Source organism: Ambystoma mexicanum, chromosome 4p, assembly GCF_040938575.1.
Source record: "Ambystoma mexicanum isolate Mex_15411 chromosome 4p, UKY_AmexF1_1, whole genome shotgun sequence".
NCBI lineage: Eukaryota > Metazoa > Chordata > Amphibia > Caudata > Ambystomatidae > Ambystoma > Ambystoma mexicanum.
The window spans coordinates 17,907,599-17,923,762 of NC_090927.1; the positions used below are offsets into that span (position 1 = coordinate 17,907,599).

Here is a 16,164-nt window from a genome sequence, read left to right on the forward strand (position 1 = left end):
AGTATCCTGGCCTGTGTCTCCACCCCGCCTCTTCCCTCCCCTGGCCTCCTGGGCCGTGTCTCCACCCAGGTGACCCCCCCCCCCCACAGTACACCACCCGCAGGGTTGGGATCAGGAAGCCTCTCCCTCCCCTGGCCACCTGGGAGTATCCTGGCCTGTGTCTCCACCCAGGTGATCCCCCCCCACAGTACACCACCCCCAGGGTTGGGATCAGGAAGCCTCTCTCCCACAGTACACCACCCCCAGGGTTGGGATCAGGAAGCCTCTTCCCTCCCCTGGCCTCCTGGGCCGTGTCTCCACCCAGGTGATCCTTCCACAGTACACCACCCCCAGGGTTGGGGATCAGGAAGCCTCTTCCCTCCCCTGGCCTCCTGGGCCGTGTCTCCACCCAGGTGATCCCCCCCACAGTACACCACCCGCAGGGTTGGGGATCAGGAAGCCTCTCCCTCCCCTGGCCACCTGGGAGTATCCTGGCCTGTGTCTCCACCCAGGTGATCCCCCCACTGTACACCACCCGCAGGGTTGGGATCAGGAAGCCTCTCCCTCCCCTGGCCACCTGGGAGTATCCTGGCGTGTGTCTCCACCCAGGTGATCCCCCCACAGTACACCACCCCTAGGGTTGGGACCAGGAAGCCTCTCCCTCCCCTGGTCACCTGGGAGTATCCTGGCCTGTGTCTCTACCCTGGTGATCCTCCCACAGTACACCACCCCCAGGGTTGGTATCAGGAAGCCTCTCCCTCCCCTGGCCACCTGGGAGTATCCTGGCCTGTGTCTCCACCCAGGTGATCCTCCCACAGTACACCACCCCCAGGGTTAGGATCAGGAAGCCTCTCCTTCCCCTGGCCACCTGGGAGTATCCTGGCCTGTGTCTCCACCCAGGTGATCCCCCCCACAGTACACCACCCCCAGGGTTGGGATCAGTAAGCCTCTCTCCCACAGTACACCACCCCCAGGGTTGGGATCAGGAAGCCTCTTCCCTCCCCTGGCCTCCTGGGCCGTGTCTCCACCCAGGTGATCCTTCCACAGTACACCACCCCCAGGGTTGTTACCAGGAAGCCTCTCCGTCCTCTGGCCACCTGGGAGTATCCTGGCCTGTGTCTCCACCCAGGTGATCCTCCCACAGTACACCACCCCCAGGGTTAGGATCAGGAAGCCTCTCCCTCCCCTGGTCACCTGGGAGTAACCTGGCCTGTGTCTCCACCCAGGTGATCCCCCCCACAGTACACCACCCCCAGGGTTGGGATCAGGAAGCCTCTCTCCCACAGTACACCACCCCCAGGGTTGGGGATCAGGAAGCCTCTCTCCCACAGTACACCACCCCCAGGGTTGGGATCAGGGAGCCTCTCTCTCCCCTGGCCACCTAGGAGGAGACTTTAGGTAGGGGTTCAGTGAGTGATCTGCAGGATTCTTCACAAGATACTAGAAGCAAGTTTTTATGAACATCATGTGCTGCCCTATATAATTTGCAACATATTTTGGCATTTGAGTTTAACCTCTGGTCCTTGAATTGAAGAATTAAGACCATAAAACAGATTGCCCATCGACCCTGTTGCATTGCTTACCTCGTCTTTATTGATCTGGGATTTTGGACATAATGCACTGCACTCTCATAAAACATATATTGCAACCAAACCCAGCACAAGAGTCAAAGCTTCTTTCTGAAGGAGTAAGGTGGGATATTGCTGGCGTTATGCATGTGTAGTGTTCTGGCCCCAGTGAGATTGAGCGCTACACAGAACTCGTCACCAATTCATTACATTAATGCATGTGCTTCTCCAGTATCTTCCATGTAATCCTGTCACTGTACCATCTGGAGAACATTTCATTAAAGGTAGTGTAATGCATTTGTTCACTTTGGACTCCAGGCCACGTGATCCAGAATCCAGATGTACTGTTTTGCATTCGGAACGAGGAGGAGCTGTGTTTTCGAGATCATCCCTACTCCAAGATGAAAGAGAGCGCAACCCTTTTGCCTGCTGGTAAGTGTCTGCCATGTTACCACAGGGTCTTCCATCTCTCGCAGCGGTCCAGATTGGGAGGTGCCATGGAACAGAAATCCCATGGCAGCGGTAGAACCCTGTGGCTATGATGAGAGCAGACATCAAAGGCTGAGCTCTCCAATGAGGTCTCTGCATGCACAGCCAGGCCACTGGACCACTGTGCACATTACATTACTAGAGGGGCGCCCGCTCTGGCCGGTTGAAGCCCAGGGCTTACGTGCGTGCATGTCCGTGCAATGTTGTGAGTGATGGAAAATGCAGGTAAAAAGAGCTACTAAATTGAAAGTGCCCGGATCTTTCTTAATGACCATTATTACTAAATGATGAATGTTGCAAATGGAGACCATTTAGCGTATGGACTATGCCGGTCATTCTCCTGCTAGAATCATGTCATGTCCATCTTCTGCAATGCAAGGCACTAGTTACCATGTACATTCAGACTAAGATCTGCTAAACTCCCAGAAGACTGAAGCGCTCTGAAGGCATGACAGTGGCAGATAGGTGCTATTTAAATATTTTCTGAAGACTATCTCAGATTCATAACCTCCAATCAACATAAGAATCCTGGTGAATATTATGCTGAAGTTGCTTAGACATGTTCTGCTGATGGATGTCTGACTGTCCTGGAGTGCATGGTCTATGTATGGTCCCATAACCTCAGAAATCCATACTTCTCCAGCATTACAAATCTATACCAGGCGCTGGTGGGAACTTTGCAAAAGCCATGTGATTTAATGCATATGTTAATATTTCAACTTCCAAATTAATGAAATAATGTGCAGGGCACCTCCCACCCGCCACTCCAAGTCATGTCTTGAATAGTTTTTGCATTTAGTAACTTCCCGACTGTTGGTTTGTTGGTTGGCTTTCTTTTGTCTTTTACTTTACTAGCATCATGGACTTCTCATAGCAGTGTAGCACATCCCTGAGCACTTTCCATATCGAGGTTGAGAGGACACTTACTTTCACTCTTCAAAGCTCCCCGGGGACGCTAATCGGTAAAGGCGTAGTCCTGGTTTGTACCCGACTGGTTGGCGGCAGTAGTTTCACAGTTTGAGATACAGGGTGTACCCTAGGGGTGCCCCTACCGATCATCCCACTGAAATCCAGCACAGTCTGCTTATACCAGTCCTTTATCTGCCACATGTGTTAATGAAAGGACACGCAGGCTCTCCGTGGGCACCCCTCCTTGTTTTCAGGCAGCCATGGAGACCGCCCTTCTAGCATGAAAGTGTGGTCATGTATTTATTGTGCATTTGTAAGGTACTTGGACATCAAGTACATTGATTCAAAGCGCCCACCGGGCAAACGGGGATGGAACATGGGAATTCAAGGCAATTCTAATAGCCATAAGAAGGAAAGAGGCAGTCCTACTGTGCCTTGTGACCATTCAGAACGTGCAAGTGCAGAGAGAGAGAGAGGGAGGGAGGGAGGGAAGTGGGGGGTTAGGTGGGGTGGGGTAAGTGCTTAGGAGTACCACAAATGGAAGTGCTAGGGAATACGTTGGAAGCAACTGTTAAGTGCCGGGCAGAGATCACTTGGTAAGAGTGGTCAACTGTCAAAAGCAATACGTGCAGGCATGTGAGATGGCACAGTCCAGTGGTGACCCAATGGCAAGTGCTGCGAGTGGCCTTAAACTGAAGGCTATTGGGGTGGGTGTGGGGGTGGGGGATTCAGGCCAGGGCCCAGAAGGATACATAAGGGCCCTGGTCACCAAAATCCGCAACTGTGGAGGGAGGGAGAGGTCGGAAGGAGGAGGTAAAAAGAACTCAAGACGGAGAGGAAGGGGAAGGCTATTGCAGAGGAGGGAGCCATCCGAGGAAGAGGTCGGCCACCAACTCACTGTTTAGCAAAGCGCTTGACACGCAGAGTTGAGCCGGAGGAACGTAAAGATCTGGAGGGAGAGCATTTAGTGAGAGCCACTTGTAGATAGTGTGGCCCCGGGCCCCAGACAGCCTTGTGGATGATGCAGAGGAATTTTAATTTGATCCTTGAAGCAACTGGGAGCCAGTGGAGAGATTTTAGGGCTGGACAGATTTTAGGGCTGGAGAGATGCGGTCCCTAGGCTTGAGGGCAAAGATAAGTTTTGCAGCCCTGTTCTGGATAAGCTGGAGGGGTCGTAGAGAGGAATAGAGTCGATTGAGGAAACTGCTGTTGCAGGAGTCAAGCCTAGAGAGTACTAGAGCTCTGGAGACATTGAGCTTCTGGGGGAAAGTGAGCCAAGGAAGGGATTCCTTTGAGGAGGTAGAGTTGAAAGTGGGCCTTCTTGGCAATGTCCTGGATGTGAGGGAGGAAGGAGAGAGAAGAGTCAAAGATGACTCCAGGATTTCTGGCTTCTGAAGAAGGTGGGGCGGAGCCCATAGAGGGTGACCAGACTGAGGGGAAGAAAGAGGGAGCAGGAGTCCCAATGGGTAGGGTCTCAGTCTTGCTGCTGTTGAGGCAGAGCTCATTGGAGGCACACGGAAGGCAGATAGGAAGTCAGGAATGATGAAGGAAGTAAGGAGAGGGTCAGAGGGTAGTTTGAAGAAGAGATGCATATCGTCTGCATAACACTGGAAATGAGGGGAGAAGTTGGAAACTGGATGTGCAAGCGGAGCAAGATCTGGTCTGCATAAAAGCACTCGCATTCATGCAGATACCACATTATAATGTTGCATCAGCAGAGCACATGCTGTAGTGAAGCAGGCTTCAAGTACCAGGAGCAGCTGTCAATGAGTGTTCATGTGGAGCAGAAGAACGGGATCGGACTAGGCTAGCAGCCGTGTATACCAGGAGCAGAAGCCAAGGAGGAGTAGTGCCAAGGCAGAAGCACCTAAATAGTGTCAGTGGTGTATGGCAGAAGCCAGGCAGTGTCCTTTACGAGGAGCAGCCTCCAGATGGAATGTCGAGTGTGAGCTCTGCGAGTGCAAAATGATGACTGCACACACCAGGAGCAGATGCCAAGGCATGATAAAAAGGAGGCAGAGGGTCCAGATGCAACCGTCTCGTATTGCTGGAGCAGCGGCCAGTGGACAATTTAGAAGAAAAGTGGAGAGTGGAGATCAGCAGCGCTGAGGCACCCAGGTAGCAAGAAAAAGCACACTGCAAAGCACAAACGGTGCACACCGGAGGCCCTAACTTACTCCTGGCCACACAGCCACTTGCTTTCCTGTGCGCATCTGACACCAATGTCATCTGTGATAATATGATGAGCAGTGCATGTAGGTTGGCGAGTCATGCTTGTATTGGCAGCCTTAACAGGTTAATTTCATAGTTTTTATTGCATTGCCAGCATTTTTAATATTTGATTTGCTACGTTTATGCAGCACAACCAGGGTAAGTGGTTTTCCTTCTGGTATTTAATCTTCTTAGCATCACATGCTGTGCATATAGTCCGACATCCAGTGGTAACCGCAGAGTATTGCATCTTGGCTTTCGAGAATTGAAAGGGGACGTCGACATGGGCGTGCCTGTAACGCTATCCCTAACGTGTGCCTGTAACGCTATCCCTAACGTGACGTGTAGTGTACCCAAAATCCCTCTCTTATCGAGGTCCCTCAGATTGTTTTTTTCCACCCAGTTTACTGGTCGCCTTATGCGGAGCTCTTCCAGAGACATTGCTATTGTTATCGACCTTTGGTCGTATTTAAATATATTGATATTTCTGATGTTTGTTAATCTGTTTAGAATCACATGCGGTGCATAGTCCGACATCCAGTGGTCACTGCAGAATATTGCATTTTTTTTTCGTAGTCGAAACGTGGATGTCAACAAGGCGTGTCTGTAACACTATTCCTATAGTGACGTGCAGTGTACCCACAATCCAAAAATATTATTATATTATTATTATTATCCCTCACGCGTCGAGGTCCCTCAGATTGTTTTTTTCCGCCCAGATATTGGTCGCCTTTACACGAAGCTCCTCGAGAGACATTGCAAAAACATTTATTCGACCTATGGTCGTTATTAACTTATAATACTTTACATCCCTCCTTCGGCGTCGTAGCTGCAAAGCTGTTTCACCGCCGATCAAGATCTTCGACGGCGGTGCCTTCGACGGAGGAGGTTGTTCGGCTTTCGCCGAACACGTGGCCTGGCCTCGCCGGCCAAATACAGTAGGGAGAGTAGGGTCGTGGGACATTTATTGTTTCTCTTTGAGAATGCCTTTCCCTTTCCCCTCCCATTCCTTCGGGGTTGTTATCACATGCAATCGTTTCCTCAGCTATGGAGAGGACACCCTTTAGGTTTTGCCCGCGTTGCAAGGGCAAGTTTACCTGGAAAGACATGCATAAACGGTGTAACCGTTGCTTGCCCCTCCACCACAAAGAAGACGGCGGTGCGGCCTGTCAGCTTCTTAAGCCTAAGACTTTAAAGGACCGCAGGGTCAAAAGGTGGGCAGCCTATGCCATGTCTAGGTCTGATTCCTCACCCACCGCCGCCGAAAGTGACGAGGAATGTGATAACCCGACGTCCGTTTCGGAAGTCTTAGACCTCTCTGAGGAGCGTTCACGCTCCTCATCGTCTGTCCCCGGCCCCGACAAGCTCGGCTCACGCTCTGCTTATGGGGATGAACACCCCGGCGACACTGACGCACACAAAAAACACTCCCATAAACACACGACCCACGGCTCTTCCTCATCGAAGACGAAGAGAGCATTCGCGCCAACGGAGACGCAGGTCCTACCGGTGGCCTCCTCAGACCGTAAGAGTCTTAAGCCCCCCTCGCAAACGCGACTAGTGACTGGGCTACCCCTGATAAGGGCGCTATCACTAAACCGCCAGACGACGCGCACCGTCAGAGAGCGCCCGTCGGCGTAGAGCAAGCGATGCCTGTAACATCGACGCCAGAGGTCCCCCCGACAGACAGTTTAGTTGTCGAGAGCCTGGCGTGGATTGTTTCCACCGAGAGCCAGAGACGGACGGTGAAAGAAACGTCGATCACCGCTCACAAGGCCCGGGAGATGCCGAAAAGGTCAGAAGGAAGGCAGGAACTGCCCCCTCCGTCGAGAGGGACTCCTAGCTTACCAGAAGGCTTTTCAGAAGGCGATGGGAACCTTTCTTCGATGTTCTGGGATAGGTCGACGCGTTTTCAAACTGAAGGCCCTCCCTTTCCCCCCATGACCGCTCTGGGGTACCTCAAGAAACCCTAGAGAGACTCCAGTTTTGTATGGACAAAATGGAGAGGTTTATGATGACTCAGAACCTTCCAAAAACAAAGGTGGGGACCCCTACATGGGCATCTGGGGTGAGTTCAATATATACTAAACAGAGAGGATGCCCTGTGTGCTGAAAAATTCAATAAATGTGTTTCAGAAAGCGCATGCTGAGGACCAGAGAGTGTGCTCTTATTAAAATTATATAATTTTATTCTGTTACAAATTCATAAAATACATTTTTGAACAATTATGAGACAACAATTTCCAATCAACATATATTTTTTGTGAACAAGTTTTTTTGTGCAAATAGCGCATTTTTTATTTTAATTTATTTATTTTATTTATTTGTAAAGCGCCGTAGCTCGCAAGCATCAGGGCGCGAAAAAGACACGAGGACGAAGATTAACAGGACGACACAAAAGAAAGTAAAGAGAGGGGGGCAGAAAGATGGCAACATGATTCGGTGTAGAAATTGCCTAGTTATTTGAAGAGAAAGGTCTTCAGATGCCTCCTAAAGAGTTGGGTGTTGCTTTCCAGTCTAAGGCTGCAAGGCAGTTTGTTCCAGTGGGAAGTTGCCAAACTCGGAAAAGCTCGACCTAGACCAGTGGCTTTGCCTGGAAGGCTAGGATTGATCAGTCCTTGCTTGGCGGATCTCAAGCTACGACTTGGCTCATACCACCTGAACTTTTTCTTAAGGTATGCTGGTGCCGTGCCGTAGAGACATTGGTGGGTTAGGGTTAGTGATTTAAACAGGATCCGTTCCTTCACTGCCAACCAATGGAGATCATTTCTGTCCTTGGTGATGTGTTCTCGCTTAGATTTGTTAGTGATGGACCTGACAGCATTATTCTGAATAATCTGGCATTGTTTCAGGCAATTATTGCTAGCGCCAAGCATTAACGCGTTACCATAGTCCAAGCGAGACAGGATGGTAGCTCTCTCTATCGTCTATCGTGGCACTGTTCTTGATGTTAAGAAATGGTCTGATCTGGCAGAGAAGCCTTTGATAATATTGACAATTTCGCTTTAAATAAGCGGTTTGGTCTTCTGCACCTAGGGAAGATTGTAAATAAATACCTAGGGCTTTGACCTTATTTAATACCTTAATGGTGGAGTCTTTTATAGTGAAGGTGGAATAGTCCGAGCCAAGGTTTTTTAAGGCTTTAGCGCTTACGGCTTTTGTGTAGACATGTCTCCTATGTGTATATCACTAACACACCATTCTACCATTCATCTTCACAATCAAATCTAGTTTGTATAGAGACATTCTACATGACGTTTACAGTAGTAATATTCCTACTTTGACAGTCCACCATTATGTATCAACTATAAGTATCCAAGATTATTCTAGTAGTATTCCTCTCATCATTGGATTTCCTTTTGTATAGTTTCGACTTGACATCAATTGGCCAGATTTTACAGAACCATTGGTCAACGTCTTCTTCAGGATTAGTAGGTTCCATGTAATAATGGCGACAGTTTTGCAGATCCAATTTTTTATATTCTTTCCTTTCTTAAAGGCAAACATAGGTTTGGCTAGGGTAGGTAGATTTAGTTGAAGCAAATGCCAATGTTTGGCTATAATCTTTTTTTTATCTTATTATGATGTGTGTTGAATGTTAATGCACATACAAGTCGGTCATTTGATGGTCTTTGTTCATTATCTTTTTTAGATAATAATATCTCCCGGTGTTGGTACCTGGCTCTTTTTTGGAGTTTCTAAGTAGTTTAGATGGATATCCGCTCTCCTTTAATCTGTTTTCAATAATATTAGATTGTTTTCCAAAGTCCTCTAAATGGGAACAGTTTCAGCGGGCTCTAAGAAACTGACCATATGGGATATTGGATTTAAGTGCCTGTGAATGGAAACTTTCACGATGGAGGATGGTGTTCCTATCTGACTCTTTCCTATATAAATCCACCAATAGAACACCATTGGCTTCTTTAATCAGTAGATCCAAAAATGGGATCTCCTTGTTATTTAACTGTATTGTGAATTTCAGGTTAGGATTTAACTGATTTATCCACTTAAAGAAGGCAAGATGATCGCCTTCTTTTCGATCCCATATTATAAGGATGTCGTCAATGTATCTTTTGTAGAATTTCAACGCTTTTGTGAAAGGATTGTGGTCTGCCAAAATGTTACACTCTTCGAAGGCCCACATATATAATGTTGCATAATTAGGGGCAAATGCTGCCCCCATCGCAGTACCTTTTAATCTGCATAACATACAAATTCTTAAAGCGAAAGAAATGTTTTGTCAACTCAATCTCTAAAAGCTCAACTAAGAAGTCACTAGGTACTGTATCTTTGTCTGCTCTTTTCTCTAAGCATTTCTTAATGACTCTTAATGAATCTAATTGCGGAATGTTGGAATATAGAGACTCAACATCAGAAGTGATCAAAAGGTCACTATCCACGTTAAAGGGTAATAGTTCCACAGCTCTGATCACATCGGTGGAATCCGCTAAGTAAGTAGGTGTTAATCTGGCCAAAGGCTTCATAAAAAAAGTCCAGATATTGGCCAATAGGTTCTAAAATAGACCCACAAAGGGATACGATGGGCCTTCCAGGGGGATTAGTTGTACTATTATGTATTTTTGAAAAATATATATTAAAGGAGTCTTCGTCTTGTTAGGAGTTAAAAATTATTTTTTTGTTTAGGATACCCTTTTCTAGAGCTGTATTGCATAATTCTCTTATGTCCTTCAAAATGGACTCAGTAGGATCACCTTGTAGTTTGACATATATATCAGTATTGTTTAATTGCCTCATCATTTCTTCATCATACTTATGTGCATCCCAAACCACTATTCCTCCTCCCTTGTCGGCCTTTTTAATTACCACAGATTTGTCATTTCTTAAAGACTGCAAGCATTTCCAATCTGTTTTGGAAAAATTGAAACTATGTTCTGTGTTTCTTTTACCATTTTTCTTTTCATAGATTGCCCCAAAGTCCCGTAATACAGCTTTTTCAAAGGTTGATGTCTCCTTTGAAATCCTATTCAAAGTGGGGATAAAGGAGGAAGCTGGTTTAAATGGGGTATTAGCCTCTGTCATTTGACTATTCGTTTCATTAGCACCAAAGAAATCTTTAAGTCTAACTTTGCGCAAGAAGGCTCGTAATTCTATTTCTGTCTCCATCTGGCTTGGGTTCTTCATAGGGATAAAGGAGAAGCCCTTTTCCAAAAGTGAAATTTCTTCTAAAGAAAGTGTTCTATTTGAGAGATTAAATACTGAAGAAGGTGAACTTACCTTCTGTAAGACTTTCTTCTTGTTTCGAACACATTTTGTAAAGGCGGTGGTCCTACCTGTTGAGGTGGAAAAGGGAGTTCCTGGGGAGGAAAAGGCAAACCTTGACCTTGAATATTAAACCCTTAGGAATAGCCGTACGGGGGGAAAATGGGATGAAATTCTGGAATCCTCTCCTGCCTCCCCTCGCACGCCCTCTATTTCTCTGTCTAGGGTTGTACTGGTTGCCTCTTTGGCCCCTTTGGCTACTATCTGCGTCATCTGAAGACGTGTCAGAGAAAGTCACTCGTTTAGTTCTGGTGGGTGCACACATAGTGCTATTGTCTTGGTCCTTCCAATATTGTGGTCCTTGATAGTCAGGGCTCAAATAGGGATATGGTAGCTCCTAGGAGAAATTCTTGATATCCTTAGCCAATTTTTCAATTTTTTAGTTGTTATTTTGATGAACTCATTCACTTATTTTTCAATAGTTTCTAATTTTTCTTTGATATTCAATATGGTTTTGTCTGTCGCAAAGGCTAATTCAGCTTTCTGAATTTCTTCTTCTACTAACATACTCTTTTTTATAGCTGTATTTATCGTCAATAGCATCCAACCCCCGCTGCATTTGGTACCAATACCTGAAAACGCAGGTTTGTATTCTGCATCATCTACAAAAAGGCAAGGTTCATTGCGAACCAATAGGCCGTTAGGTACTATATTTTTCTTTAAATATTCAGTGAGAAGATGGCTGTACATTTCTGTATGAAATTCCTTCTTTTTGAGCCTAATAATACTTTCACTAGAAATGTTTAGGTAATCCCCTGTGACATTGTCTACCTGCAGCTTCTCAAAATATGATGGCCCTTTAATTACCTCTGCCAATTGCTCTTCACTAAACCAGACTGCATCCGATGCAGCCATGATCAGAATGTACACACTACGCCTTCCCACTTCTAAAGAAGACAGTCGCTGTGAGGGATAAATTCAAACCTCTCTTGCTAAGCAGAAAAAGGGGTGAAAGCACCATCTTCCCACACAGCAAAATGTTGCTGCTCTTAAATCCAAAAACAAAGGTGGGGACCCCTACATGGGCATCTGGGGTGTGTTCAATATATACTAAACAGAGAGGATGCCCTATGTGCTGAAAAATTCAATAAATGTGTTTCAGAAAGCGCATGCTGAGGACCAGAGAGTGTGTTCTTTTAAAACTATATCATTTTATTCTGTTACAATTTCATAAAATACATTTTTTAACAATTATAAGACAACAATTAATTTCCAATCAACATATTTTTTGTTAACAAGTTTCTTTTTGCAAATAGCGCATTTTGTGTAGACATTTCTCCTATGTGTATATCACTAACACACCATTCTACCATTCGTCTTCACAATCAAATCTAGTTTGTATAGAGACATTCTAAAGAACTTTTCAAGTAGTAATATTCCTACTTTGACAGTCCACCATTATGTATCAACTATAAGTATGCAAGATTATTCTAGTAGTATTCCTCTCATCATTGGATTTCCTTTTGTATAGTTTCGACTTGACATCAATTGGCCAGATTTTACAGAACCATTGGTCAACGTCTTCTTCAGGATTAGTAGACTTATTCAAAGGCTTTATCAGTGCTACAACATATAAAACAACAACAACACCATGATTTAAAACACAGATCTAGCAAACACTGCGAAGAGGCTTTTCCAAAGGGAACAATGGTGGATCCACCATACCAAAAGTTACACTGACAGGCTTAATTCGCAGGAGGAATGGAGTTAATATATCTGCTATGGTTACACTCCTGTCTTTAGTAATGCTGTGAAATATCATGAACCGGTTTTGGCGGTCCTGTTCCCTAATGATACAATAGACATTCAGACGTATGGACACATCCGCTTGTTTGCCTTTTGACGCTAGGCAAGTCCTTCTTAGATAGTGACGATTAAGAGGAGCTGCTCTCTCTCTTTAGGCAACAACTGTTAGCCCCTTTCTCTCTTTCTTAGGCAACAGTAGTTAGCCCTTATATATATATTTCTTTTTCTTTATTATCTTTATTTCTTTTTCCCATTTAATGAAACGTTGTTGGCTCTGTGCAGCACGCTGGGAGTAAGGCGGCTTTCCCCCGGGGGGCCGGGGAGGTGTTTTCAAACGTAAGACTCTTTCCATAAGATTCTTTAAGATTTATTAATTTATTTTTTCTATCATAAGGTTTCCACTCTGGTTGAGGATTACCACTAGCTGGGCTGCTTTATTCAGTTTTTTTCATCCAATCTATTTTCTTTTTTCACAACAAAAAAAAAAAAACATTTATTTCCTTTTCCTAATCTACATTAATGATTATACTTTTTATTTTTTGACTAACTTGGGTTGTCCTTACCGTTAAGCCTTTATCGTATTCCATCTTTATGCATTAGAGAGCGTTTTTTCTAAATTCATCCTGAAGAAATAGTCCATTTTTTGTTTCTATGAGTGTACCCTGAGCTTGGGTTAGACTGAGGAAATGCCTAGTCCTCTTTCTATCTCCTTTGTTTGGAGGAGCAGTCACGCGATTGGCAGATTAGAATGCAAGTTCCCCTTTGAAAGGAAGCAGGAAGTAAACCTAATGTCCAGTTCGGAACAGCTGACTGCCGTGGTTCTGTTTCTCTGCCGGTTTTTCGTGTGTTCCTGAGTAGGCGAGGCCCTTCTTTTTGAAGCCAGCATTCAAGGTAAACTAACCTAGGACCTTTTCTCACATACAAATTCTGATGCTAAACAAAGGGCTAAGTCAAGTGACTATCCTTCTTTCCCACCACCTTCCCTTTTTTAGTCTAATACTGGTGGGTGAATTTGACAGCGGGGAAGCAAGTGTGTCCCAGCGCGCTTGAACACTTTTTGAAGGTAAAATTACCTTTTTCATGTAAAAATCTATACTAGCACTGAAAGACTTAAAGCGCCCTTTCTTAGACGAATTCTGTTAAGCAAATGGAAATGGAATTATGGGATATGTAGTTTCACACATCAGAAATAGGTCCATTGACTATTCTTCCTTCTCTTCCCTCCTCTTTCTCTTGGTAGTTTATTTACTGTTGAGCGAATTCGGTAGCAGGGAAGCAAGTGTGCCCCAGCTCGGTAGAAACGTACTGAAGGTAAATTACTTTTTTCCTATGCTAAAATCTGGAAAGATCAAAAGCACAACGGGACTACACCATTCTTGTTAATCAGACACTGTTTATTCCTAACTAGAGACCCACTATGCTTCAGCTAACATTTATCTATTTTATACTATTATATTTACAGGAATTGTATTTAGTGGAATACTTTGCCTTTGAGGTGGAGCTATAAATATTTCACTCGCTTACTGAACGCTAGTTGAAAGACACAGTGGGAAACCACAGGAATCTGAACTTTTTGCAAAGTTGCAAAAAAAGATTTTTCTAAATTGACGTTTAAAGGTACAAATGAGATTGCCTTGCTTTACATATATCTTTAACCCTGGCCCTCTGTATGGTGCACCCTTTGGCGGCTTATAATTGCTTGAACTGAAAGGAATGTACAGCAAGGGGGTTTTCTTGGTTTTTATTTGAAGACAGTTGGGGACTTAGTGGCCCAATTTTAACAATGGTAATTCATTTACCCCTGTGTTTTTTGCATTAGGAGGTTAACTAACCCCGAGCATCTTGGGTCTGAGTTTATAACAAAATTGAATTTTGCTCCCCATTTATGAAATAACAGTAGCATACTGAGGGAGCTCGGAGATTGATTTTTTAACAATGTTGTTTGTCTATGTTTTTAAGCATTATTTAATATTTTAAATCATGGTGGTGGTGTTTTTTTTATATGTTGTAGCACTGATAAAGCCTTTGAATAAGTCTACTAATCCTGAAGAAGACGTTGACCAATGGTTCTGTAAAATCTGGCCAATTGATGCCAAGTCGAAACTATACAAAAGGAAATCCAATGATGAGAGGAATACTACTAGAATAATCTTGCATACTTATAGTTGATACATAATGGTGGACTGTCAAAGTAGGAATATTAGTACTGTAAACGTCATTTAGAATGTCTCTATACAAACTAGATTTGATCGTGAAGATGAATGGTAGAATGGTGTGTTAGCGATCTACACATAGGAGAAATGTCTACACAAAAATGTGCTATTTGCACAAAAAAACTTGTTCACAAAAAATATATGTTGATTGGAAATTAATTGTCTTAATTGTTCAAAAATGTATTTTATGAAATTGTAACAGAATAAAATGATATCATTTTAATAAGAACACACTCTCTGGTCCTCAGCATGCGCTTTCTGAAACACATTTATTGAATTTTTCAGCACATAGGGCATCCTCTCTGTTTAGTATAGACTCAGAACCTTCCAACACCCAAGAGATCAAGCGAGGGACCTCAGGAGGATCCCAGGGCCAAGTACCCTAGGCTGTTTAATCCCCGCCAAGAGGATGTAGATTTATATGACCTCACTGAAGAGGACCCCCACTTTCAGGAGGATGACAAATTCTTAGGCAACGAAGGGGAAGAAAACCTAGAGGAGGAAGGTTTTGAAGATGACCCGGATATGGGTTGGGGGGGCTTCGGAGAAGACCCAGAAGAAGGCGCTTCACAGCCCTGGCAGTCCCCATCAGCGTTTTCAGACCCAGACACCCTAAACCTGTCTTCCCCCCCCACCCCCCCAAGGACTCGCCTATTAGGAATACATCACCTATAGACGATCAACCTACCTTTAATGCACTACTACGCAAGGCAGCAGCGCATTTCGAAATCGAGACTGGGGAAATTTCTCCTGACATAGACTTTGTAGAAAAGATCATCAAGGAGAAACCCCCTGTCAGCCAACCCATTCCCCTCCTCGCCTTAGTAAAGAGACAAATTATTCCTTCGCTATCTACATCCGGGTTGGTCAGAGGGGTCAACCCGAGGATAGAAAAATTTAGTCCTTCCCCATCGGACCCGTTATACATCAGGGGCCACTCTGTACCAGACTCCTTAGTGGTGACAAATACAAGGAAAAGAGCAGGGGTCCCGCTGTCAACCAGCGAGGCACCACCAGATAAAGAGGGTAAAAAATGGTATGCCCCAGGAAAGAGGATTACTGCCTCGGCTGCCTTTTCCGCAAGAATTGCCAACACCAACTCTTTGCTGGCAAGTTACACAGATGCACAATGGAGCAAACTACGTAAGGACATCGAGGAGGTACCGGAACCCCTACGTACTCGGCTTCTGGCCAAGGTTACTGAAGGGACCTTAGTCTACCAAAGCATCATTAAAAATACTCTGGATGCTGCAGAAACGGCTGGCCGTTCCCTAGTCCAAGGAATCCTCCTCAAACGCATGTACGCTACGTAATTCAGGTTTTAAACTTGAAACACAAGCATCTCTAATTAACAAACCTATAGAAGATGCCAACCTCTTTGGGAAGGCGGTGGATGAGGCACTAGAGACTGCAAAGAAGGATTTTGACACCATCAAAACTCTAGACCAAATTTCAAGGCCTCCCAACAAACAAGGTTATGGCAACAGATGCTTTTTTCAAGGCCATTGCCAGCAGCAACAACAGCAGCAGCAATACTTTGCAGGTAACTGGTCCTCTAACCAAGGCACCAGTGGACAATGCAACCAAAGAGGACAACGTCGGGGTCCCTCCCCTAGAGGTTCCCAAGCCACCAACACCAAATGACTCGAAGATTCGGGTTCCCTCCCATGCATCGCCAGTCGGGGGGCGGTTAACATCCTTTCTTCCAGCATGGGAGGGTATAACATCAGACCGCTGGGTACTATCAACCATAGCCCGCGGTTACTGTA

At 45.1% G+C, this 16,164-nt stretch overlaps 1 protein-coding gene across 5 annotated transcripts in view; it reads left to right on the forward strand.

Moving 5' to 3' along the window:
* LOC138452924 (zinc finger protein 501-like) overlaps nucleotides 1-16,164 on the forward strand; it is a 264,656-nt gene that overhangs the window by 207,888 nt on the left and 40,604 nt on the right. For all 5 annotated transcript variants that reach the window (XM_069605277.1, XM_069605276.1, XM_069605278.1 and 2 more), the window contains one exon: nucleotides 1,866-1,979. In XM_069605277.1, the coding sequence (XP_069461378.1) occupies nucleotides 1,866-1,979 (114 nt within the window). The remainder of the gene's footprint in view (nucleotides 1-1,865; nucleotides 1,980-16,164) is intronic.